The sequence below is a fragment of the Sylvia atricapilla genome, chromosome 7, assembly GCF_009819655.1.
Source record: "Sylvia atricapilla isolate bSylAtr1 chromosome 7, bSylAtr1.pri, whole genome shotgun sequence".
Classification (NCBI taxonomy): Eukaryota; Metazoa; Chordata; class Aves; order Passeriformes; family Sylviidae; genus Sylvia; species Sylvia atricapilla.
The window spans coordinates 27,027,508-27,053,795 of record NC_089146.1 but is presented as its reverse complement, the minus strand read 5'-3'; the positions used below and the strand labels follow the sequence as shown (position 1 = coordinate 27,053,795).

General features: G+C 40.2%; 1 protein-coding gene across 2 annotated transcripts in view; it reads left to right on the top strand.

Annotated features, from left to right (window-relative positions):
* CLASP1 (cytoplasmic linker associated protein 1) overlaps positions 1–26,288 on the top strand; it is a 171,377-nt gene that overhangs the window by 96,419 nt on the left and 48,670 nt on the right. Inside the window, exons 20-25 of one of the 2 annotated variants that reach the window (XM_066323059.1) lie at positions 4,143–4,250; positions 7,212–7,379; positions 12,547–12,654; positions 20,069–20,172; positions 22,635–22,658; positions 23,561–23,805. In XM_066323059.1, the coding sequence (XP_066179156.1) occupies positions 4,143–4,250; positions 7,212–7,379; positions 12,547–12,654; positions 20,069–20,172; positions 22,635–22,658; positions 23,561–23,805 (757 nt within the window). The remainder of the gene's footprint in view (positions 1–4,142; positions 4,251–7,211; positions 7,380–12,546; positions 12,655–20,068; positions 20,173–22,634; positions 22,659–23,560; positions 23,806–26,288) is intronic. The other variant, XM_066323060.1, reaches the window with a different exon arrangement.

Genomic DNA, 26,288 nt, shown 5'->3' with positions numbered 1-26,288 from the left:
GGATGGAATAGGTGAGGCTGGTGGCAAGAATGCCAACTGAGAGCTGAGTATCAGGCCTTTGGTTTTCAGCTGTGACCTCCCAACAACTGGCAAATGCTGTAGAAATACACTTTCTTATGGAAAGGTAGGTGAGTCTGTATGCCAGTGAGGTTTGTGCAGGTCTTCTGTGCAGGGCACTGTTCACTGAGCCCTCTGCTTCGGAGGGAGATCTCATGTAAAACCCTGGGGCAGCACAGCCTGATGGCTTCCAGTAAGGAACAAGTGCCTCTCAGGAAAAATCATGCTGCAGAGTCAGGAATTTGTAGCGTTGAAGGAGTGCATGGAAACCATCTGATGGTGGTTGTAAAACATTTTTTAAATATTATCTGTAAAACATATTTTAAGTTGATCTCTGTGTATCTCCCGTGTGTTATTTAGCAGTGTTACAGCTCGGGCTAGAGGCTCTTTCAGGAATATTTTTCTCCAAGTGGGGCAGAAATCACGGTGCTGGGTAACCTAAATGCATTAACCTGATCCCTGGGGAGACCACCATCATCCCGGTGTGTCCGTGTATAAATTGTGTGGTTGTAGGTGTCCCTCTTCACAGCATGGTATTGATTAAAGTGAGTTGTGGATGGTTACAGACCATTCCTAGACTATGAGAAAACCATTTTCTTCAGTGTGATATGCGGACTGAGTGTCATAAAGCCTATGACTGTTCTGAGCACTGAGGAAGGGGATGCTGCAGTATCCACCCAGAGGGCTCAACCTGCCAGGTGAAGCCTCTTGTAAAGCAAAAGTGTTATCATAAAATCTTCCTTAATTTGTTCCTTTTCTGAAAAAAACAAACCCAAACCGCGCAAACAAACAAAATAATCTTTCTAGGTTTATGCATTTGGTAGACATTTCAGGGTTGATTATGAACCATTGTTGTAAAAATGACAACTTCAAAAAATAAAACCAAAACCTCCTAAAAATCCAGAAATGGTTTCTTAGCACAATGCCTTTGTATGGAGTCTTTCAAAATCTTTTCTGTACCAACAACAGTGTGTCACATGTCAAATTTAGATCAAGGGCTTTTTTATGGAAATACTGTAATGGTTTTTGGAAACTAGCTGGGGCAGTCTTTATCTGTTCCTTTGCTGTGTTGTTGTTAGGATGCAGTAATCCTTTTAAAAGCATCAGAAAAATAATGGTTATGAAATATGGATTGCTACATCTGTAGTTTGAGCTAGATATGGAGGGAAACCCACTTGAAAGAAGTTTTGGGAGGGGAGGTGTTTGCTTGAATTAAAGAGCAACAAAAAAGTCTAAATAACTTATTTGATGTTTTATTTCCAGTCCTACTTGGAATTAGTTTTTCTGTCTGGGTTAGAATGATAGAGATAAAGCCACACACATAGTCCTTTGTGCAAATAACTCTTGGATGTGACTGCAGATTCTTGTTTGCAAGTAAAATTCCTGGGGGAATGTAGAAGACGCATTTGTATTGTATCGATTAACTACTATATATGCATGCTATACTTGGTATAATATATACTAAAAATCCATTTGCATAGTGCAGGTCCAGTGCAGCGTTAGTTCAAATGCCTGTCAGCATTTTTTAAAGGATGGGAAAAAATGTATCAGTGTTGGGACTCTCTTCCTCCTGTGGGAGAACAGCTTCTCTCACACTGTTCTCTCTTACACCAAGGAGGCCTAAACCAGTGTGCAAATGTACCAGTCCAAAAGGAATCAGAATTTTGTTCCTGGGCATTAATTCGTTCATTCAGATACTGCTGAAATTGGTAGGAATCTGTCCACCAGCCCTCAGGAGTTTCAAAATAGGGCTGAGTTCTCTTCTTCCAAACCTGCTGATAATCATATGTTAATGAAGTTTGCATTAGATTTGTTTTATTTTTTAAAGCCTCTAGAATTGGTTTCAGAGGCTAATCTCAGTTTCACTTCATATATTATTTTAGGCGTTATATTTCTTAAGTTGGAAAAGTCACACTTCTTATCCCAGTTTTCCCATTCTTAGTCACCTACTGATGAAGACGCAGGAAAGAAAAAAGCTTTTGTAGGTGCAGAAAAATCCTGGAAATTTTGAGGATCTTAAGTAGCCTTTATTTAAGAGGAGGAGACATCAGTGCCTTCTCACCCATTCTCGGCCCATGCACATCACTAAATGTGCCTTCCAGTACTGCTTGTTACTGTGTTGAATTTCAGCTTGATTTCCCCCTAGGACTTCCTGCAATGCCAAGGCCTCCCATTGGCCTTCTGGAAGGATGTAAATGAATTCCATTACTGGTTCCTAAGACTAGTCAGATTTAAATTCTTGTCTTACTGTGATGTCTTCCTGATAGAAATGAACGGAAGCCTCGAGGCTTCTGAGAGGAGCATGATGTGATGTCTGCCTGCCACCTTCCCCGTGCCCACCTGCCTTGGAGACTGTCCTTTGGGTCCATACCTCATAAGTGACAGAGTGGCTCTGCTCACCTGTGTGTAGCTGTGCCAAACTGTCATGGGGTGGGATCTGGCTGGCAGAGAGCTCTAGAGCTGCCTCTGGCAGTGCATCAGGCTGACCCTGTGTAACGGGCAAGAACACCCCAGAGCAGAGGAATCTGCAGCCTTGCTGGTGGTAAAGAAGACATCAACCAGTTTTATTGCTGTTGAACCCACATGAGTGTGCTCAGAGCAAAAAAAGTTTGGTTTTTGCTTTGCTAGTTTTATGCTGATGGTTGCTTCCATGTCTCGTCTATAAACAGTTGATTGAATGTACATACCTGTACTTTGCCTACTGAGCTGTTTTAAAGCTAGGTGCTGGTGGTGAGGCTGGAAGTAGAGCTGTCTTGTAGGCTTTTTCCCTTGCAAACAAATTTGCCCTTTCTTCTCAAAGTTAGGCATCTCCTTGTCGCTTTGTGTCTAGCAGAAGCTTTCAGACAGTGTTATGAATATTTTGAGAGCTTAGAGGAGGAACACAGCTCCCAATCACTCTGTCTGGGCTGCTTGCCATTGTCTTGTCCTGCATGTGTGCCTTATGTGAAGTGGGTTTTTTTGGGTGGGAAGTGTGTGTCTCCCTGTTCCTATTTCTCTATATGGTTATGGTGGAGACAGAGGGCAGGAGATGTGTATCTATAACCAATGGGTGCAGCTGTCTAGACTTCTATCACCTGCTGTGGGTTTTTTCCTTTCATTATTGTGCCTGAAACTTGAAGTCATCCTCTGAATGCAGGATAGCACTGGCATGAGTCCTGAGAAAAAAAACTTGAGATTTGGCTAAGAACTGATGTGTTGAAAAGTATTGATGGAGACTTTCTTTGTGTTACTCTTAATTATCATTTCTTTCCCATTAACTGGAGACAGATAATTGAAGCTTAGCACTGGAAAGAACATTCTGTAGGAAACAAGCCTGCCCCAGGAAGGGGATGAACCGATGACCCTGTAAGCTTTCCTAGCTCAAATTTCTGTGGCTTTTCCATTGGGAAAGGACAGAACAAGAAGCGAGAACACTTTGAGACTTTATATCCATTCTCTGCTTAAATAAAGAGAAGGCACACAGAATCTGTTTTCCTCAAAACTGATGATGTTAAATAGGGCTCTCCATTACAAGTAAAGTTGCACTGATCTCTGGATAAGTATGAGGGACCTGTAAACAGCAGGGAAAATCCTGTGAGCCTTGAAATAAAAGTGTGGTCAGAGTGCATTGACAGAGTGTCACAGGAGTGCATGCCAGCCTGTGCAGGTGGAGCAGGATATAAAGCACCAGACAGCTCGTTAGAAATCACAGCGATGGAATTTGGGAAGGCAACTGTCACACCTGTCTCTGAAAGGGTGATCACCTTGTCAGAAAGTAATAATTTGATACAGGAAACTGCATGTAGGAGACTTTTGTTGTTGATCCTTTGTAAAAAAGCTACTGTAGAACAGGAGGAAAGGCTACAGAGGTAATATTTTTTAATTAAACTGGCTGATAGCTTTACAGAAAGCAAAGAAGTTTTTGGACTATGGACTGTGACTGTTTTCACTCCCTCCCCTGTATCTCAGCCAGCCTAATAAAATGTGTTGCCTCTCCCCATAAATTTCTTTTGTACCCCGGGTAATTGTGTGTATAGTGTGTTAGACACTGCTGCTGCCTTTGTAAGAAATGTGTTAACAGTCTGATTGTCTTTGCATTCCTCCAGGTCGAATTCGCACCAGGAGACAGAGCTCTGGCAGTGCCACAAGTGTCACCTCAACGCCTGCTGATACTCGAGGCCGCAGCCGCGCTAAAGTAGTTTCCCAATCCCAACGTAAGAATTGCTTTGCTTTATTCCCGAGAGCAGAACAAAGAGTTTTTAATGTGTTTCTTTTAAATTGAACCTTCAGGAATTGGGCTCACTTTGGACATGTAATAAAACGGATCCCCACCTAGCCAGTGTGTGCTCCTGCTGACAGACAGGGCCTCAAATCTGAGTGCTCAGTTGTGGCCTTTTTTTTACCAGTTATGCAGCAGAATTTCATGTCGCTGTGATGTGTAGCTCTAAATAACTGGCACTGTGTCTTGCTGAGACACCCCCTGTGCCTGTAGCTGACTGCTTGCCCTGCCAAGCCTCTCCTGCTTATGTGACTCTATTTCTGTATGTGTGAACACGTGAGCTGTCTAAAATTAATGGGGTTTGGCATCAGTTAAAAATAGGACACTACCTATTTTGTGTAGATATGGGAAAAAGGGTTCTGCTTTGATTCACATGACACGTCTGTACTCTCTGGCTTCCTGGCAAGACATGGTTTTCTCCTAGGAGCCACACATATGGTGCTGCTGCATATTTGTCATGTGTGTCTGAGGAGAATTTTGTTACTCAGATTTTAAAAAGGAACTGGGAGGAGGGAGAAACTCCCTGTTATGAGGACCTTCAGCTTTGTGAATAGGAGATTGGGTTTGTGGAAGGACCTGTCTGTTCTGAGGACTTGTCTTGCTTTGTACCCCTATTTGAAAGCCCTTCTCTGTTCATTCTTTCATTGCTTTGCTCTGTCATGCTGGAGGGATGAAAAAACCATTTATAGTCTTGTGTTAGACTGGGAGAACTGCAGAAAGACAGTATACTGAGCATCAGGTCATATGGAAATGTTTACATGGAGGTCATAAGGATACATTTGGGCTTTGGGATGCTAATGTTAATTGATTTCTTCAGTGTTGAAGCTAGAACTGATCCAAAGCCAGAAATGTCCTTTTTTCCTTAAACTTAGTTTGGTGAAAAATAATCAGACCAGATGAGGCAAGTATCAGAAGTATTTAAAAAATAGTTATTCTTTAAAGGTTTCAAAGATTACCTAATTTTTCTATAGCATGCCTTATGAAGATTTAGGATGGTCATATCTGGACCTGTTGCATTGGTCTAGTTAGCTGAGTTCCCAGCCTAGCCCAGCCAGATATGATCTTTATTCTTAAACCAAATGTTCATGGAATAATTTACACATTCAAATGTAATGAGTCAGTCACAGGACCAAATTCTCCATGCCCACAGGGTGGCTAACCATGTTGTCATTTCACAGACTGGGTTGGGGTGCAGTTAGAGCAGAACTTGGGTCTTGGTGTCTTGGTTGACATTTTACTGAGAAGTCAGTCAACCGTGGGAGGTTTAGTTGCCATCTGCACATTAACTCACTTGATTCTGCAGAGGCTTTAGGAGTGACATGTTTGTAAATAAAGCTGTCTGTATTGTGTATAGCACAAACCGCATGCTGAACGCTGTATTGTCTTGCTGTCTTTTAATCCACTTTTTGCCTGTCCCTTGGTCTGCCCTCATAATCAAGGATCCAGATCAGCTAATCCTGCTGGTGGTAAGAAACGTTTTCCCTTTCTTGCTTTTTCATGTTATTTCCTTCACATTTTTTAACTGCTAAGCTTTTAGCTTTCCTCATTCCCTCCTAACTGTAAGACTTTAAAAGCATTTTGTTGAAGTCACAAATCAAAATGTGTATGGCAGGTGATTTTGCTTTCTCCCACTAATCAGACATGGTAAGCCTACGTTCTGATGTGAAAGCTGGCTCACTGCTGCAGCTGAAACCCCAGGAGCTGAAATCTTCCCTCAGTTCCTTTAGTACATCTCTGCTGACACCAGTGAAATGACTTTCAGGTCGTGGTGCTGTGTGGAAGACTGGCAGCTGTCACTTTGGGGTGGGGAGAATGGACCCAGCACCATGTACAGTATTGGAGTATATTTGATTGGTTTGGAATTGCTCTAGCCAAAGAATTGGAGGGGGCAAGTAATTTTATGTATGTGCTGTGGTATTGTTTGTGAGACTAATAGAGTTGTACGTCTTCTTAAATTAAGACAGAAGAACAGCCTTCAACTCTTACTAGTTGTAATAGTATCTGGAAATGAATTTTTTGTGAGATGTGTAGATGCATTTCAGAAAGAAATCAGTATGAATATTGGTTCAAAATGTAAGCTTGCTTGAGTATGATCTCGCAACCCTTTCAAATATACTTTTCCTTGCTGTTCCAGCAAATAAATTTAATGTCAAAAATAGTAATGGCAATAGCAGATTTTTAGGGACTCTCATTTCTTAGAAGAAATGTAAAGTTGACATGGTCTATTCAGACAGACAAGGAAAAATAAAACAGGCCAAGTGTTCAACTTGCTAAAAGTTCTCATAATCTGAAAAATAAATAACTTTGGTTTAACCAGCCAGACCTAAGTAAGCCGGCATCTCTATGACTCTGAGGCTCATGGGATTTACTTATTTTTGTGCTGATCTCTTCAGACGTGATGAGGTTTTTATTTTCCTTCACTGAATCATTGCAGAAAAGCAATGCCACCACTGCACTGTAGCACGAAGCTGCCTGAGCTGCTTTGCAGCAGGTGACCTGTGCCAGAAGCCAGGGCACTGCAGCACAGCTCTTCACACAGCCTGGTTGGTGTTGCTTTATGAGGAGGTGAAGCAGCCTGGAAATCCCTTGCTACTGCAGCAAGGCTGCCCCAGCACCTCCACAAGCTCTCCTAAAGCTAGCTTGGGTATTCATACACTGCAGTGTCTGATTTGGGCTTGATCTCCATGGGCAGCAGAAGGTTGCTGATGTCAGTGTTCATTGTCCACAGGCTTTCCTCAGTCTTCTTGAAAGCTTATAGGGAACACTCTTATTAGGTTCCTGAGGGATTTGGATTAAATTCTTAAATAGAGCTGATTGTGTTCCAGTTTTGCTGTCAGCATGTTTAAAATCTTCTGGGGTTTTAATTGTTTTTTCCTTATTTCTGGTTCTCTTGTAGCTGGTAGCCGGTCTAGTTCTCCGGGTAAGCTCTTAGGAAGCTCCTATGGTGGCCTGAGCGGTGGATCATCCAGAGTCCAGGCAGTGCCATCATCCTCAGAGAAGCGCAGCAAGATTCCTCGGAGCCAGGGATGCAGTCGGGAGACGAGTCCCAACAGAATAGGCCTAGGTAAGAGCAGTCACTGCAGTGATGGGCTGGCCGGCGTGCTTGAAGGAGGGGCTTTCCTGTTGACTGGGAAACTGTTCATGTTACTGTTATTCTCCTGACTTTTTCAGCTGACAAGTTAATGTGATTGTGGTTTATAGGAGAGTAATTTCAATTTTCCAGGTTGAGCTTATGGTTTCAAAGTAAGCCTAAAGATGTCATGATGTGTTTCGTGTTTGAAATTCAACATGAGCAGTATTATTAGATCAGGAAGCAAGAACAATTGTGAATAACCATCACAGCAAAAAGACCTCATTTAAGCTTTGTCCTAAAATGAATTGAGCAATCCTTATAGTCACATGGAATCAAGGGCAAAAGGCACTTCTTGGATTATTTTATAAATTTTGCATCTTAAATGGTTTGCTTCTTTCATCGCTAATATCCTGGAGCCATGTTCTTAGAACACATTTTAGACTTATAGATTAATTGTTCTGGTTTTGATACTCTCATCTCAGTGACTGTTATGTAAATATTCTGTAATAGTTTCTAATTTCAAATTTATAAGCAGACCTTTTTTTAAGTAAGGTGAGTAAATATCAAAAATATAAAACTTTGGGTATCTTTGAGTTGAAGTGAAAAAGTATTCAGTGTGCTGTCTGAACATTTTCATTTTTTAATAGAAATTATTTTATAAGGTTGAAGCTAATGTAGAAGAGCATTTTAAATTATACTGTTACTAAATTATTTTTTATCTCCAAAGACTTTACTAGTCAATAGAAATTGGTTGAAATTGTGGCCTTATTGTTGGCAATTAAATTTTATTTATAACTATTGCCTTAGCAATAGTTTTATATTTTACATTTGAGCTGCATTTTTATTTAGAGGAGGTTGTTAATAAAGAAGTGTTTTATTCATTCTTTCCAGTTTACTGAAATGAGTTTAAAGCACCTGTTTATGCCATTATGATTCATAAAAAATATTGCATACTCATTGTGACTGCTTTTCCAAATTCAGTGTTACTCTCTTGTCTGGTCTATGTTATGGGCTCTGTATAAATACATTGTGCTTTTCTGTCATTGCTTTTAAAATGTAAAGTGCCTCCCAAATACTAGAGGCAATTGTTCTGCTATCACTGTGTAGAAGAGCATTGTTTTTTAGGAGGAAGCAAAGAATGGTGGATGGTGCATCACACATGTTTAAGCTGATCATCATACTGTGTGGTCTGATTTGAAACATTCTTGAGTGCCTGAAGGGAAATTGCCTTGTGTAGAATCCTCACTCTTGGGTTGCCTGCTTTCAGGTATATTACAAGAGCCTTGAATTCTTTTGAAAGTGTAATTTATATCTCATTTCTATAATGAACGTTTCGCTGAGAACACAATCAGTGCTTGTTCTTTGAGAGTGGGAGAGAGCTCTGACATGTGTCAGATGTGTGGCTTTCACCTATTCCCCCCAGGTTGATGGACCCAGCCTGGGTTGAGGTGTTATGGGAACAGGAGTGTCTGACACTTTACTGTTCAGTTGCAGTATTTATTTGATTTATTTATAATCCATATTTATTTATAATCCATATTTATTGGATTTTGAAAGCTGTGACCCAGATGGAGATGGCTTTTGAGCTGTCAGCTATATTCTATTATTCCATTGTACTTACTACTTTGTAACATAGTAGCTAACAGTATTTTATGCTTTCTTATTGTGTTGCTTCAGTATCTGTATTTCCTTCCTTGATATTTTATTTTGTTTGTTCATTTCATTAATTAGACTCCCACTCACCTTGATTCCAAATACAGAAACCATCCCCTGGAGTTTTTGAGGCCCTTCTGGCGCAGTAGCAATAATAGAGCCCTCTGCATGTGGATGCCTGTTAGCATCAATACCTTTCTGCTAGCTTTGATTTCCATGATGACTGCAGGCATCCATGAAGTAGATTCCTTTCCTTCCTTTCCCTGGGAACATGGAAGAAGGTTTTGTTTCCCCAGAGGCAGCACAACGAGGCACACATGCAGTGTGCTGAGATCCTGTGTGGTCACCTGTATGGCTCTGCTTGTGACACTTCAGTTTTAAGCTTGCCTCTGCTGCCCGCTCAGTGAGTTTTACTAGTGGTTATATCCTCTTGGGGAAGGAGGAGTGCAGTCCACTTAATCTTGAGTGTTTCTTTGGGCCCCTTGAAGGAGATCATCTGCTCAAACAGGTTGAAAACTATCAGCCTGAGATTAATTCTGTTGGATGCTCTGCAGATCATGTGGCACGGCTGGATCTGAAAGAAGTAAGAGATTGAAAGACAACCATTCTCCAAAAAGTGGAGCAAGCACAGCTGCCTATGAGTTTCATGCAGCAGCACTCTTTTGTTTGGGTTATGCTGTGTACATTTATTGGAAATCTGCAGGCAGTTCTTGACTTGCCTTGACTGGGTGTTCCCCACTGCAGAGCTTTCCTTTGGCTGTTTGGCAGAATTTCAGGCTCTTTAAAATGCTGGTATTGATGTAAGACAGCGTCTGCTGATTTTTAGTCTCCACTTAAGGATCATTAAAATTCACACCCTAGTGAAATAGCAGTTTCTTCCAAGTGGTAGATTGGTAAACAGGGGCACTTTCATGTTCTTCTGGTGATATTTGCATCTGTTGAGTTCCACTGGCATAAGACTGCCAGTCTTATGCCAGTGGAATAATAAATAGTGTGTTTTAATAATGGTGTGAGCCATGTCTAAGTGCTCTGACTTGCTCCAGATAAAATTGGTAAAACTTAGACATACAGTACGCATTAGAAAGTTGGAATATTATTGAAAACAACCCATCCTTGTCCTGTCCTAGACTTTCTCACAGCAGAACTGGCTGTGGATACACTGTCCACTTTCATGCTGCCTACTCCTCTTAATCCATTTGCTACTCATTCACTTGATTTCTGTCCAGCTTTTGGGGGTTGAAAATTCTCAAATTGAGACTTGGTCTGTCTTCTTTGCTTTTGCTCCCTGCACTGCAGAGACAGGCTGTCACAGTATGAGAGACTTAGCTAAATGACAACACTGCTGGCCTTTACTGCTGGCAGTGTCAAAAGGAAATAGACTGAGCAGCTGATACAAAATCCTCTCTACACAACGTTATGGTGAAAATGTGAGGCAGGTGCCTGGGAGTCCACAGCAGACTCATCCTTCGCTTCTTTTCATTCCATTTATTTTTCTTGCTTTTCTTTTGTATCCAGTAACATGCAACCCTTTTATTTGACCATTAATCCTGAAGTACCCAGTGTTTGGCTTTGAATGTTCTGTTTGTGCAGTCAGTATTATGCTTCATCTGTAGTACTGTCCTACTAGTGTAGGACAATGCAGTTAGTGCATTTTCTTCATACTTCATGCTGCTGCTGTTAGCTGGTATGGAAGGAAAATCTATTGTGTGCATCCACTAATTTTTTGATAATTCACATCTCTCCCTCTCTAAAGAGCCTTTAGTAGGGTTGTATTATAGAAAAGATGGGCAGATCTTCTCTGTTTAAGAGAAATGACTGCTTGTGCAAACCCAATGTGAAGGCTGCCATTATTTACATCTAAGCATGAGACCCAAGAATGAGAAGTTTGCTTCTAGAGAATCTGCAATTTCAAACCAAGTATTTGTGTGGAAAACTTTAGTGTGACTTTGACCTGTAGTTCACCTGTCAGCTTTTTCCCTTGTACATTTGAGATGGGATTATTGTACTCATGGACTCTAATTTCATCCAGTTCTTATAATTTAGTCTGTTTTATTTATTGTAAGACCATCTAACTCAGTACCATTAGACATTATGGTGATCTAATCCGCTTGGTGGATAGCTCATCTTGCATTGTCTGACATCAGAGGTCAACCATCAGAACCATTAAGTCATTGGAGAGATGTGAACTGGGTTTTGCAAAACTGGGAGGGATTTGACAAACCAAGAATCTGGCAGAAGTCTCTATTTGAATTTTAAAGCCTAAGTATGAAGGTTTCTATTTTGTTCTGTACTGTTTTGCTTGAAGGATGCTAATATATCCAGTGTATGTGAGAGCACTGAAGCACTGTAGAGGAACTTCAGCTTGAGTCTAGGCATTTAAGTTCTGTATACAAACAAATAGAGATTTATAAGAATATATATATATATTCTGAAGCATGCAAATGACATTATTTTTATAAAAACGAGGATACAAAGTATTAGCACGTTCATATTATGCATATGTACCTCTGCTGTGTTGTCAGGTTAGGTTTTACTTTGTGCCTGAGAAAATTCCTCAATGGCGATTCCTAAACACTTGGAATATGCTATTGCCTTTTCAGAACAGCCAGGGAACTCCCTCTTGTCCCTGAATTCTCCTGACAGTCAACTGCTAGTTTTGCCCTAAGAAAATATTGTATTCTTTATCAGGCATAAAGCTTACTAAGTAACTTTCTGCAAAGTTTAAAACATGGAGGGTCTCAAACATCTGCAAGCATGTAGGGTTTTGTCCAAGTAAAGAAAATAGTTTGAAGCTCCCCTGAAGTGTGCGCATGTCTCAAACTGTGTGCATAAAACCATACAGATAAGCTTCTAGAAGTGTCTGAGGAGCAGAAATTAGCTTCTATTAAATATTTGAAGCTACTGCTCTCTTCAAATTCAAATCACTTTTTAACCTGTCTTTCAGGTATTCAGGTTCTAAATGTTTTTTCTCAGTATCTTTCATTGGAGAAAGATATCTCTGCAAGTCTGTGCAGTACACCTTCTGTTTCCTTAGGATATTTGTTAAAAAAAACTCTCCTTGTGAAAGGCAAATCTATGTAAAAATATCATATTGGTATTGTGATTACTTAAAGAAATTTTTGTTTGATATTTTGTTCCAGAAGAGTGTTTATTTTAGCATTAAGGAGGAAATATTCCGGAAGGGTTTCTTTCAGCCTCATCTATTTTGCAACAGTAGAGCTTCCCTAAATGATTGAAGATTCCTGCTCTACTTGAATAACAAAACTTGGATTGCTTAAGAAAAAAGCAGACTGTCAGCCAGACATTAATGCTGCCGAAATTTCACATCACAAACACAGCTCAGCATGTAAGGTAGTTGTTTTGTAAAGAGTCTGAGCAGGCTGCTGCAAATTGTAATTACTAATGTACTAATTACCATAACTAACAGAACTGTGACTTGACTTTGAGCTTTCTGTCGTCATTAAACTTGTTCACCTTCTCTGAAACTCTCCATGCTGCATGCTAGCACGGAGCAGTCGTATCCCCCGACCCAGCATGAGTCAGGGGTGCAGTCGTGATACCAGCCGTGAGAGCAGTCGAGATACAAGCCCTGCTCGGGGCTTCCCTCCACTTGGTGAGTACACGTAGGCATTGGAGCTTTAAGGATCAGTTTTTTTTCTTTTCCTTTTCCCCTTGTTGTGATTGCCCTTTCAAGACACTGCTAGGTGGAATGAGCTCTTTTCTGTCCTCTGGATTCCTGACACTCCCTTTTTCCAGCCCCCCTTTTTTCCCCCCTTCTGTTTTCTTCTGCATGCTTCAATTCTGGTTCTCAGCATTTCACTGTTAGCAGGGAAATAGCTTAGTTTGATCTTCTGCAATTTTTAGTTTCATTGAATCAGCTTGTATTGGGCTGCTGTGCTTCGCTTAATAACACTGTTGGAAATCTATGGGAGGGCAAGCCTGGATTTTCTAGGTCACAGTGAAGTAGTTCTGTAGCATCGTAGCCTGTTGTTGAGTGGCTCAATTATTCATGATTCGATTTTCTTACAGCTAGATACAGTTACAGTATAAAATTTCTATCCTGAATCCTCCAGTGCAGATAGCAGCTCTCTTTTTTAGAGGTTTTACAGGACAGTCAATCATCAATTAAGTTGCATGTGTTTTGTAGGGAACTTTATCAGGCAGTGTAAAACCAAGGAAAGACTTGAGATTTTAAAGGAGCATCATTAAACTGCAGTTAAAGTGTACAGTACAAATAGAAAATCTCATTACACTTACTAAATGCAGTTTTTCTGCACAATGTTGAATACAGCAAGATAGTTAATGTTTCTGATCAAATACCATATCATATATTCAACCAAATACATTGCTTCTTGTATCAAAACTTGCCATTTCAGACATGAAATCGAGTTGATCTCCAGGCCCTCTTCATTTATGTAGTAATTTAATGAAAAATGGCGTTACAGTATCTGTTTTGCACATAGTGACAAAATACAGTTATATGATATAGTGTGTAAATGGAATGTAGCACAAGTTTCAATATTGGAGAAGCTTTTGGGTTCAACGACTTCATTATATTGAGTTATAAAATAATCTTTACATTTAATATCTCAACTTCTGGTGAAAATGGAGGGAGTTAAACTTTGATTCCTAACTTGGTTCATAGCTCTTTAAGACAAATAGATGAACTTTTTACTGATTAAATGAAACCAGACCTAGAAAAATTATGGTAGATCCACAATTGGAGCTTATTTTTATAATTACCCTGCCTAGCTTCAATTTTGGATGAAACTTTTTTCCTCCAGCCAAAATATATAAGTAGGCTTGATTTCAGTGTTAACTTGTCAGTGTTCTATGTCAGTGTGCTGTGCTTTGTTTATTTTGTTGAAAATACAGTAGTTAAAGCACTGTCTTGAACCCTTGTTCTGAAAAACAAATGCAGTGGATCAGAACCAGTGGTTGGTGTGAGCTTTGTGCACTTCCACCAGAGCTGAGTCTAGCTCTTACTATAAAATCTCAGTTAGAGATGTGTGTTACACTTTCATTGTGAGGAAAGAGAAATCTCATTTTAGCTCATGATTTTTAATTACCTGAAGAGTAATGCATTTCTAGAAATACATTGTTATTAGGTCATGAAGGTTACATGGGGAGGAAATACCAATGTAACAACAGTAACCCAATGTAGTTGTTACCCTATTCACTTTTTCTTGTGTTTTCATTGAAATGCTTTAAGATCAAATATGTTCATGAACTTGTTAATTATGTGGTGTGTAATTAATCTCAAATTTATATATGTCAGTTTAAGCCAAAACGATGTGGTTCTCTTACAGTATTTTTAGAACTCAGTTAATCTTACAATAATGCAAAAGTAATATAATCCTGCTGCACCTGGTCTGGTTTTGCTTATAAAGATTAACTTGTATAATTGTGAATTATAGTCAGAGTAACTAAATGTGAATGGCAGGATTCTTGCATTTAATGGTGTTATGGTCAGTGTCAGCACTGACATCCTATTGTTTTTACAGCTTGTTTTGGGGCTGCAGTGCAGGTATGCATGTCTGTGTACCCTGCTTCCTAAGTTAGTAAAAACAGTCAGAAGTGAATCTGTACTCAACTTCTTTGCAGGGATGTGGGCTTTAAATTATTTTTTGTTACTCTTTTTTTCTCCCTGGGCCTTGATCTTGCAGTGGTGTCCACAGGGGCACAGAGGAGAAAGCAATTGTGACCTACAAACCTTAATTGTGAGGTTCAGTCCATAATCCTGCACTGATCATGTAAATGTTTCATGAGTTTATTCACAATGTCACTGGAATTGTTCTCTTGAATAAATGCATGTGTTCTCAATGGCCGAAGACCACATTGCATATAGCTTTTAGTGAAGCTCTCAAAGTCAAAAAACCACGAAATTTTATTTTTCTCATGTTGCTGATTCCTATTTCATTATATTAGTATTTGTGTTTATGAATGCTTTGACTGAAACAGAAAACTTAGAATTTTTCTGCTGCACACTTATGTGCATAATTGACAAAACCTATTTGTATTGTAAGGTGATTCTGCTTTATTTTTTCAGTTTCTTGACAGTGCTAGTTATGATGTTAAAGCAACAAGGCCTTCAGTGAGTCTGTGGTGATGAATTGCTTAAATGAACAATCGGTTTCTTGAGTCAGTTGCTTTGAGCTGGTGAGCATGTCATTGCTAGACCTAGGGAAAACTTCTTTAGAAAGACAAAAATTCTGTAATTTGGGAATGACTGGGCCCATTTTTCATTTGCTTTCTTAAAGAACTCACTTGTATGCTGAATCCAAGAACTGAAAACCTCTCCAAAGGCATTTTGTGGTTGATGTGCTGCTAACAACTGGGAATTGAAGTGAGAGCTATATTCGGCTTACGCTCCTCTGCTACTGTGTGCGCTCCACTGCTTTTAACAATTTGTATACATGTGTCATTCTAGATGGGTGTGTGATGTGCATATTCTCAGTAGCTCTGCATGTACATACTGAGGTTCAAGAAACATGTATGCAAAATTTGTTAAAAGCAGGAGACCTTTGGAAGTAGCAACACCTGAATATGTGTGTATGTGTGTTTACTTGGAAAAGAAACCAACCCGAGGACCTCTACAGTGGTTGGTGACCTCCCTGTATGACTCTTTCTACTTATGTGGTTACGCATTCTCTTTGTTAACGTTGGTTTTATTATGCCTAGGCTAGAATGTTGTGGAAAAATACCTGCAAGCACAATTCGTAACCATTCCTCATGGCTTCACTTGAGGGTTTAGATCAGACACATCTAAACCCTTCTCTGTAGTTACGTGCTCCACGTTCTCGTGACGGCCGCCTGCCAGACCTGCAGGTCTGGAACGTGACTGATGCGCATCAGGGTGTTTTTGCTGAGCCGCGCCCACTTTGGGACTGTTCCAAATGAGTTTTGTCATGCATCGTGTTAATGGTCACGAGGGGAAGGGGGGAAGCTACAGGCGGAGGCGTCGCTGTGGGGCTTGCACTGTACCTGTTACGCATCCACATAAGCGCCATTCCCTGTCACTATGAAACACCTCTGCCGGTAGCGGTCACACGCATCCCCTTTGGATCGTGGCATTTTCTGTCTCGGGTTCAATGTGTGTTAATCCTGTGGGTGTTGCCATTCCTTCTACTTGCAGCTTCTCGACGTCATTCCAGGTCCACTAGTGCTCTCTCCACTGCTGATTCTGTTGGGCAGTCAGGTGAACAAGCGCTAACTGCATGAATCCGCTTCTTATACGTAGTCTTGTTTTACACCATCTTAACATTTGCCATCGTGTGCATCAGCCAGCACTTGGCATGTGCTTCTCACCACTGCGGGGCTTTCTGTTCTGGTTTTGTTCAACGTGGCTTTTTGTTTTGAGTTTCATTTAGTGGATGTTTTTAATTTTGTGTATTTTAGGAACATCGTGAGCAGTGTTTAAACAAAGGGTGATCCAGGGCTTTCTCAATTCTCCTGTAAATTGGATCAGTTGTGCAGCATGGGTTAAATCCTGACTGATGCAGAGTACTTGCAAATTCTGTTTACTCTTTAGCAGTGTAGCACTTTCCAGAGCCTAGGACAGGATCCCAATGGGTTTCATCCCATTTATTACTAAATATTATGGACTCCTGTCTCTGTTAATTAAAGTTCTTTGTGGGACACCCTCCAAAATACACAAGAGCAGCAAAAATTAAGCATCTGATGAGCTTTCAAAATGAACTTTGGAGCATAACACATCCTGATCCATCCTTCATGTAATTCTGAAGGCCTTGTCCAAAGTACAGGGAAGTTTCTGAAAGAAAAAAAAAATCCCTTAATTTCACTGGGCTTTGCATAAGGTGATGGTTACATGTAATGAGAAAAATTTGCGAATTCCAGTTGCTTTTGTCCCACCCCTGTACTGGATTTGCAGTTATGGAGAACACCTAATTCCTTTTGAAATAAGGATATTTTACTGGGAATCTTAAAAAGAATTGAATGAGGGCTGTTAGCTTTGGGACAACAGAGACTTAATTGTGAGGACAAAAATAATGTAGACGATGAGGGCTTCAGTGTTTCCTTGGAGGCTAAAATCATGTAAGGAATCTGTTATACTGAAAGCTATTTAATTAGCACCCTTCAAATAGGGAGTGAAAAATGCTCTGTTGCTCATGAGTCTGGTTAAATGGCTATCACATAAATAAAAGTCTCAAAACATTTCCCTTATCATGTTACTCAACAGAAATGATGCAAGCTGATTTGACTGGCATTTTCCAGATAACAATTTGAATTTGTATTTAACCAAAATAATTAAAAATATTTAAAATAGCTCAGCTGTAATACAGATTCAAGCTTTGTTTGCTTTTGGCTTCCTGTGATAGTCACTTCATGTTTGGCTCCTGTGGTTTGTTACAAAGCATGATCAAATTTTGTATTGTTACCTGTGTACTACAGAAGGCCAAAATCTTCTGAGAAATGACAAAATAGGATTAATACTGATGGTTGCAAATTTTCACCAAGTTTGTAACAAGTATAGTGCATTAATCTAGCAAGGGAGACAAGGGAATGTGGCCAGAGCATAATCTGCAGATTTCTTGCCCAGTAACACCAGGCTTGGCTGTAGTGGTTATTTCTGGAGCCAGGTGTGTTCCCAGCCCCACATCACAGATACACTGAGGTCTCTCCTGTGGTCTTATTTCTGCACTCAAGTATGGCAACAGTGTCTTGGGGAAAAGCCCAGAGTAACTTGGGTGTTGCAAATTTAAAAATCACTGAACAAAGTAGTGCAGAAGATGCCTGATAGCTGTGGAGATAGAAGCCAGCATGCCACGCTGTACTTAATGTGTTAAAAAAAGCTCAATTTTGTTTCTTTATGCTCGGTATTTAAACTGATCTACAATTGAATTACTTTGTCATTTTGTTCTTCATTTTAAAAAAAACTCCGAAACAACTATCTTCCCTTTTCTAATGTACTAGTAAATTTATTTGAAAACAAATGACAGTGGTATTTTTCATGCTGTGTAGTTTCAAAAGTTAAAGCCAAATTCTGATCTCAATAACACTTGATTAATGTAATTGAGTTGGTTTTATGTATAAAACCACATCCAGAACTTACCTCAGCATTTACAGCCCTTGTACTCTACCAGATCTCTACACTTATGAAAATCCTTGTCATCTGTACAGTTTTATAGTGTTTCTATCTCTGTAGTACTTACTTTAGTTTTGATCACACCTAATGCATTATCATCTCTGTGCTTCTGTTAAGAGTGCACAGGTTTTTCCGTTTTAGGAATAAAGCACTATTCCATCTTCATATTTGAAGTGATTATTCAACCCAAGTGCATTAAAAAAGGGGATAGTAATAACACATACAACTTTTATTTCTTTGTGAAGTGTCATGATTTGATTACTTTTTGGCAGTAGTTCTAAGAAGTTTGTTTATTTTTTTTCCCTTGTAATGTGTTTTGTAGAAAACGTGCTTTTGTTGTAAATCAGAAATGTCTTGTCTGGGTACATAACTCTAAGAAACAGTAAATTTTGATAGATATCACTTCTGTTTGAAATAAATATTAGTCTGCAGGGGTTTTTTTTCTTTTCAAAATACTTCGGATTTTAAAAATCTTCCCTATTTCCCCACAGTAGCTTAATCTTGAATAAAGCTTTGTAATTAGGACAATAGAACTGGTCAGCTTCAATCTCTGATTTAAATTTTGCATGTCAGTGTGAGCTAGTCCCTAAAAGATAGTGCAGTAGGTTCAAAAAGGAAAAAACAGTGAAATTTTGTGATAGGCAGTCTTTTCCTCAAAAACACATTAAGCTGCTGAATACCATATTTGGGCTCAGTTTTGAGCAAATCCACGATCTGGTTCACCAATTGGATAAGGAGTATCAAATTTTCCACTGTTAAATTAAATATAGATGGACTGTTAAAAGACCTGTGTGACCTGACCCCTCTCTCCTGCAGCTTGATGTGGATCAGCTGAAGGTCTCTTAAATGGGTTCTTGCAGCTTGATGTGTGCACCACTGAATTTGCTGGCAAATCTCCTGTTGGCATGTGTGGGTAAGGGACAGAGGTGTAATATCTGTTCCAGGAGGGATATTCTAAGTCCTCCATGAGCAAGCACAAGCCCACACTCAAAAAAACCCGCTTGGGATGTCATAACCAGTCTTCCTGCTTATGGACCAGAGCCAGGATCCCAGTATCTGCTCTCTGATCTGCCCCTCTCTAGAAGGACTCAGCTGCCAGAATCTGGCCTGTGATACTTAAGTTACTGATTTTGTCATACGTCTGCTAGTGGACCTTTCTGAAGTTGGCTTTGCTAAGGACACCAACTTCAGTAACATTTTTGGTAGACTGGGCAAATGATGAAGTAAATAATTACTGTTAGGAGTGTAAATGGCATTTTAGACTCAGTGCCATTGCTTGCATGCCATTGAGAGCTTTGCCATCAAATTCAAAGGGAAAAAAAGATTATATTGTCTGCTCAGAAACTGAAGTCACTTCACAAGTGAGTTATTAAGTTAATTTTTGGACTGTGGAGGTGTAGGGGTATATTCTACTGGTTAATCAAGCCTTGAGACATAAAATAGACTAATGTAGTGCTGCTTGTCTCACATCCTTGCCTGAGAGAAAAGGCTGCAGGATAGATGAGTGCTCAAGTATTTACATGTTCTGACACTGGGCATAGTTCTGTCTCTCTGAAGTTAATGAGAACCTCTCTTGATTTCTGAGAGTGCCAGATTGGGATGGGCATGTCTGCCTCTGACATTAAAATAAAACTTTGAGACAACTGAGTATAAAGAAACAGAAAATAGATACCCTGCTTCCTAGCTTTAAATAAATAAAAAGTTGCCCTGAGGATCCAAAATTGCCTCCAACGCCCAACAAACAATAGTTTATTTCTTACCCTAATGGCAGACTCTCTGGAGCTCTGGGTAAAAGGGCGGTTAATGGAAAAGCACTGTGAGTTCCCAGAGTCCATGGGGAGAACTACTTGGGCACCTGATTAGGATTCCGAATGAATGTGAATTCATTTAACAGTCCCTTTCACTGTTGTCTTTTGTGCAGACCGGTTTGGACTCGGACAGCCAGGCAGGATGCCTGCTTCTGTGAATGCCATGCGAGTCCTGAGCACCAGCACAGATCTGGAGGCTGCCGTGGCCGATGCACTGGTAAGAGGAAAAATACAAAATGCTTCCAACACCGCAAAGTGGCTTAAAGTTACCTGTACGTATGTTCTCCTCTTTCTAAATAGCATTATTCTGACCGTGCCAGTGTCTGATGGTGTAGAGTTACCTTTTGCTGTTTTGACTTCGGGTATACTGGCAGCACTATGGTTTTCCTTATTCCATGTCAGTTCTCTGCAGCTGTTGTCAGACAGAGTGCTGTGGCTTTGTGCTACAGCTGCAGGACGGGTTGAATCAGCTGTTTGCCTTGCACTAGGCTGTCAGAGGATGTGCCCAGCACTGTGATGGTGCTCAGCACTCGTGGGGTTGGAGATTCCCATCAGTCCTATTACCTGCATGAAGATTTCGTCAGAAAAACAGGGTTCTTTGTTAGTGTCGATTCCTGATCAGATTTCAGCGAGAACAAGTTTCTGCCCTGTGTTATTTGCACCTGGGTAGATACTCAGAGAGCTCGTAACTTGACTTGCATGGAATCTCTGCCATCTCATGCAGTTACGGTGTAAGTTGAATTGTATTTGTCTGGTTTGCTGCTTGTACTTCCAAACATACACTGCTATTCCTAGTAAATTTTAGGTCATTTTAAAAAATGTTGCTGTCCTGTTTAATCTTATTGTATAATGGTATCTCTTGGTTAGAACACAGAAAGTGTCTTCTGCTTTTTAGAAGGCACATGCTAAGCCTTTGTATGTACCTCTTATATCTGGGGGAGAGACGATGTGTAGAGGCAGAGGAAATTATTGTACAGTGCTAGCTGGGTGCCCATGGGTCTTCTCCAGGTCTAGACCTGAACGAGGGAAGGTTTTCCTGATGTATCTTGAGACAGATCAGTCAGAATCAGTCTCAGATGCCCTTTAAGGAGGATGAGCCCTGTCGCCAGTATTTGTGGTAGATGGCCTTTCTCCATTTCCTACTTCACTTTCCCCAAGGATGGCTAGCATTTTTCTTTTTATGTCTGATTATCACCCAGCTCATGGCACCTATTAGAGTAGTTCTAGAAAAATGGCCCTTTTTACATAATTTACCTTTCAAAACAAAGAAAGTGTGAACAAAGAAAGGTAGAGCAGTATGTAATGGATGACACTTTCAGATTTAGCGGGCTGAATCACTAGTGAGCATTTTTATTACCAAATGTAACAGCTTGTGAGCCAGTTTCTGCTCACAGCACCTCAGATTTACTATCAGAGCAGTTCAGGACATAATTACAGATGATGGTTTGCCTGTATAAAGAAATCAGGGTTTATCCCTGCATGTGAGCAGCTGCTGAATACAGGTTTCTTAAGGGAGGAGAGTGTCACATTGTTTTAATTGACTGTTTCTTTGGGTGTGACTTAATCTTCAAGTAGATTTACAGAGAGCTCTTTTAAATATTCCAGCTTTGAAGTTTATTAACATTAAACTGAAATGTTAAAATTTTGAAGGGTTGAGCACTTAAAAGGGAAATACTTAAGTCTAGCTGGAAACTAGCTGGTGCTGCTGGCTTGGTTGATCAGTATGAATTTGTACGACTTCAGGAGATGCACCACAATCTTGTTGATTCCTTCTTTCCCACCACCCCAGTTTTCTCTTTATTGCCTTCTGGGAACAGGCAATTTACATAGCCTGTGCAGGCTCCTTTTGAGAGAGTGTTGTGATGCCAGCTTTTACCCGGTAACCTTGTTTTCGGAGAGTTGTCTTTTTCATGTAGTAAGAAATTAAAAGAAGTTCTCCAAAGATGGCTTCAGCCAAATCCTCAATTGAAACAAAACATGGTGGGTCATTCTGTGACCTCTGCTCCCTTTGTACAATTCCAGCTGGATCCACTGCTTCTGTTTGAGCTGGACTTGGCCTAAACCCACAGTGTCTATACTGGGAGTCAGTGCTTGGGTCTGTCAGAAGAGCTCTAAGGGTGATGGAAACTTTGCTGTTAAGTAAGGTCTTTAAGCCAGTGGTGCCAACCAGGGGGTCTTAAAAGAAGCTAATCTTCAAAACAGTGTGTGTAAGAACTGTGGGTTGAAAGAGAACTTGGCAAGTGAAGTTGATTAAATGTGCTGTATTGTAGATAGTGGCTTCCTCACATCAGAATTTCTTTGCAAGACTCCAAAATGAAACGCTGCTAGTAATATGTGGGGAAAGAGAAATCACTACCAAAATCTCTGGTATCTTTCATTGCAGGTTTCTGAAAAGTAAGCAAAGAGCTGCTGAATATAGATCTGTTCCTAAAAACGTTTTTAACAGATATTCTCACTTCCAAGCTCCCTAAGGGAAATTGTAGCCAGTATGAGTAGTGCAACAGTTAGGAGATAAAGTCAGGCATTATTATACCCACTTTTATTTTGCAAAAACTGTATTTTTTTTAATTTGCTGAGACACATTTGCTATACATTTTTGTTGCAAAAACAAACCCTACATAAGCTTCTGACATAATTCTCTATGCTTTTTCCCACCCTTCAATATTTTCCTGCCTACAGCTGTTAGGAGACTCCAGGAGCAAGGTACTAGTGCTTTCTTGACTTTTTATTTCTACTTTCCAACTCTCCCCACCCTGTTGCTAACGCCCATGATAATGCACATGAGTTAATTTCTATGCTTCAGTCCTCCAGTCCTAGTGGAAGCAAAACTGCTGGCTTCACAAGTCCAAGATGTGCAGGACTGGACACTGGAAGGGATTCTGTAGCAAATGCTTCAGAATATAATGGTCTTTTTTTGACACATTATCTTGTCAACCCTGTTCTTTTAAGGTTTATTTAAGATTTTTTTTTTCCTGCCATAATTAGGCTACTATTCCTTCTGTAAGGACCAAGGCCATCAAAGATGTACCAAGGGAATTAGGTCCTCTACTGCCATGCTATGTAGATGAGTGGGTTTGAGTACTCAACTCCCTTATCAGTCTCTAGAAAGAATCCTAGCCCAAAGTAAGAGAGAAATTGCCATCTCCCGTATCCAGTGCATTTCTAGAGTCACTTCAGTATCAATACCAAAATAACTGGGCATGCCAGCACAGCTATTTCTTCCTTATCTTTATTTTTTTTTTAAGTACAAGTTGTATCATCATAGTATCTTTAACAATGGAACTGACCATTATTGCCAATAGAACATATATTGTATTTCATTTCATTACCAGTAACTTAATTCTACTTGGCATAAATAAATGATTATCATGCTGGGGAAGGTAGACCCTTTTCCCCTGAGTCAGTCAGTCTCATTCAAATCAGTAGGGTCTGTCTTGCTCTGCTGCAAGAGGTAAGCAGGCAATGCATGGTGACGTCTTTAAAACACCTCAGTCACTATAACAGTAGCACTAATCTTCCTTTTAGTGATTGCAAATAGAATGTTTTTCTTTTGGCACCGATGTAAATGTATATAACTTGGTAAGTCTGAGTTTGCCCTTTTCCAGAAAAAGCCAGTGAGAAGAAGATACGAGCCCTATGGGATGTACTCTGACGATGATGCCAACAGTGACGCATCCAGCGCTTGCTCGGAGCGCTCCTATGGCTCCAGGAACGGCGGCATTCCACACTACCTGCGGCAGACCGAGGATGTGGCTGAGGTGCTGAACCACTGCGCCAGCTCCAACTGGTCTGAGAGGAAAGAAGGGCTCATAGGTCTTCAGAATTTACTGAAAAGCCAACGGACGCTGAGGTGACTTGTTTTCTGGTGTCAGTAATTCATTAGGGATGGCTACAGCCAGAAGGCAGTATTATGTACCTGCCTTAGCAAGACAGGTGGTGTCTTCCATGGTGTGAAGGCTGTCTCCACAACGTGGGATTGCAGTTAACTTTTGGAAAGGTTTCTGCTGTGTCATCAGTATAATATGTGGCAGTAATGTAGAAAGGGCTGTCTTCTCTTGGCCCTCGTCTGTCTCATGAAGACCTCCAATGGTAGGTGCTTGTTGCAGCACAGTGATATTTCCCACAGTGGTGCTATTGTAAACATACTCAAGGAGTGGTGCCATATTTACATTAATTAGTCTGTTTGAACCTTCAACATTTTTTCCCATAGCAGTTTAGTTGGTGAAGCAAACGCTGCATTTACTCTCAAAAGACTCAGGGTGCGTGTTTCAAAGCTGAGATCAGATAGTGCTGGCGTTGGCTGTACTTTGACTCTTTATGAAGGCTGTGTTAGTTGTAATTAGAGATTCTGTTTGTAACTCTTGAAAAACTTTGTATCAGAAACTTGTATCCTATAAGTGGTGTAGTGTGTAATGTAAAGAAAAGTTTCTTAGGGCGATGAAGTATGTGTACCAACTCTGAAACTGCGTATGGTGGGAGAGGGAGACCTTTTTCCCTTACTGAGAACCGCAACATCCCTTCAAACACCTTTGGCACATCACACCTTAAAAGATGCTTTAGAATTATCCAGTAGGTCTCAGAATTATTCAGTAGTCATGTGGAAACTCCCTATGGCCACAGATCATGTTAACTAGACAACTGGCTCTCAGGCCATAGACATTTCATCCTTAGTATGTGGAGAAAGTGTTTGAAACAAGCTGTTTATCTCTTGGCTGCTTTGAAGGTAACATTTACAAATAGCTGTGACAATTTTATTTTTCTGTTCTGAATTGTATGTACTTAAATTATAGCCGGGTTTTTAAGTGGTTGTTTAGAGATTCCTTACTTGGGTTTGTGCAATTGTTTCCATTTAAAAGGGCTTCACACTGGCTGAAAACAATTTGATGGTTCGTGGTAACAGTCTGAATGAAAGTGTACTGAGAGCAGGCCTGGAAAAGCTGGTTTCTTGCCATCATAAAAATATTCTAGCACTTCACATGATGTGATACAGGCCTTACATGGGAAGTGCTACAGGTTTTTAAAATGGGTAGTTAGAGTGTCTAGATCAGAGATGCTTTTTGATGTGGTCTATTTCTGAATCTCTTAAAAGATACTTCCACCACGTATGCTGTCTTTTTTCTTTCTCTTTAACAAACTGTCTTGAAAAAACTGTGGCACCTCATTAGTTGTATGAAAAAGTTGGGTGAGATTTTGATTTCGCCACAAAAGTGTGTGAGGATTTTAAGCAAGGTTGGAGTGCTGCTGGAGATAGTTGCAAGGGAGGAAGTGCTGAAAAGTTTTGGTGATGGGCTGTTTATCCAGGTCAGTAGATCTTAGCACAAATATTGGTGGAATTAAACTCTTGTTTTCAACCCTGCTGGCTGTAGTGTTTGAACTGTGCTGTCACCAGTCCCTCAAGGTAGCAAGTTGCATTAGCTTTGATCCGGAATACTTTTTAAATCTGTCCCAGAAACTACACCTCTGTGCAGTTGTTGTTGTGTTGGTTGTTTTTTTTTTTTTTTTTTTTTTTTTTTCTCAATTTGATACTGTGTTTAGTTCTCAGTATTTCGTTTTGGTTTCCTTTTGATCTGCTTCCTCCTTGGTTCAGAGTTGATCTGGTGCCTGTTCTAATGATTAGATTTTATCACCCTGCTTGTTCCCACGGCATCTTGAGAACATCATCAAGGTCATTAGTCCAAGGGGCAGGTCTGTCTCCTAATTAAACCTGACACCTTCTCTTGTGGTGTAGCAGTTAACAAGAGGCGGTGATGTGGCTGGGTTTTCTTTAGTATTGTGAACTGAAAGATGGCTGATCCTGTGTTAGCTGGGTTTTGCATATCCAGAGACATGCATACAAAGTGGAATGGCACTTACCCATCCTCTTTAGTTCATGCAGCTTCATGTGGCCTACTTTTTTAAGGGCTCCCCATAAGGTCTTCTAAATAAAACAAGGCAAAAGAGTCCCTTAAGGAAATGTTCTTCCACTGCCTGTTGCAGTTTAGTACTTGCAGTGTTAGTTTGGGTCTGTGGGCTTTTAGAAACAGACACGCGTATATGGGCTGACTTTATATAATGTTTGTCCAGAAAGAAAATTTGTTAGAGTAATAAATAGGGATTCATTCAGAGAGCTGCAATCTGCACGATGTCAGGAGAGTGTTGTAGTCATTTTGAGCCTGTGCAGCCTCACCCTGAATTAAGCTGACAGCTTACTGTGATGTTGTTACAATGACTTTTCCCTCTCTACCAGACTCTTAAACCCATTGGTTTTGTGCCCTTTTAAAATTTAATCAGCCTTTCATGCATAGATTTACTGGGGGAAAAAAGTCCTGTGTTACTTAGAAACAATCTAACACA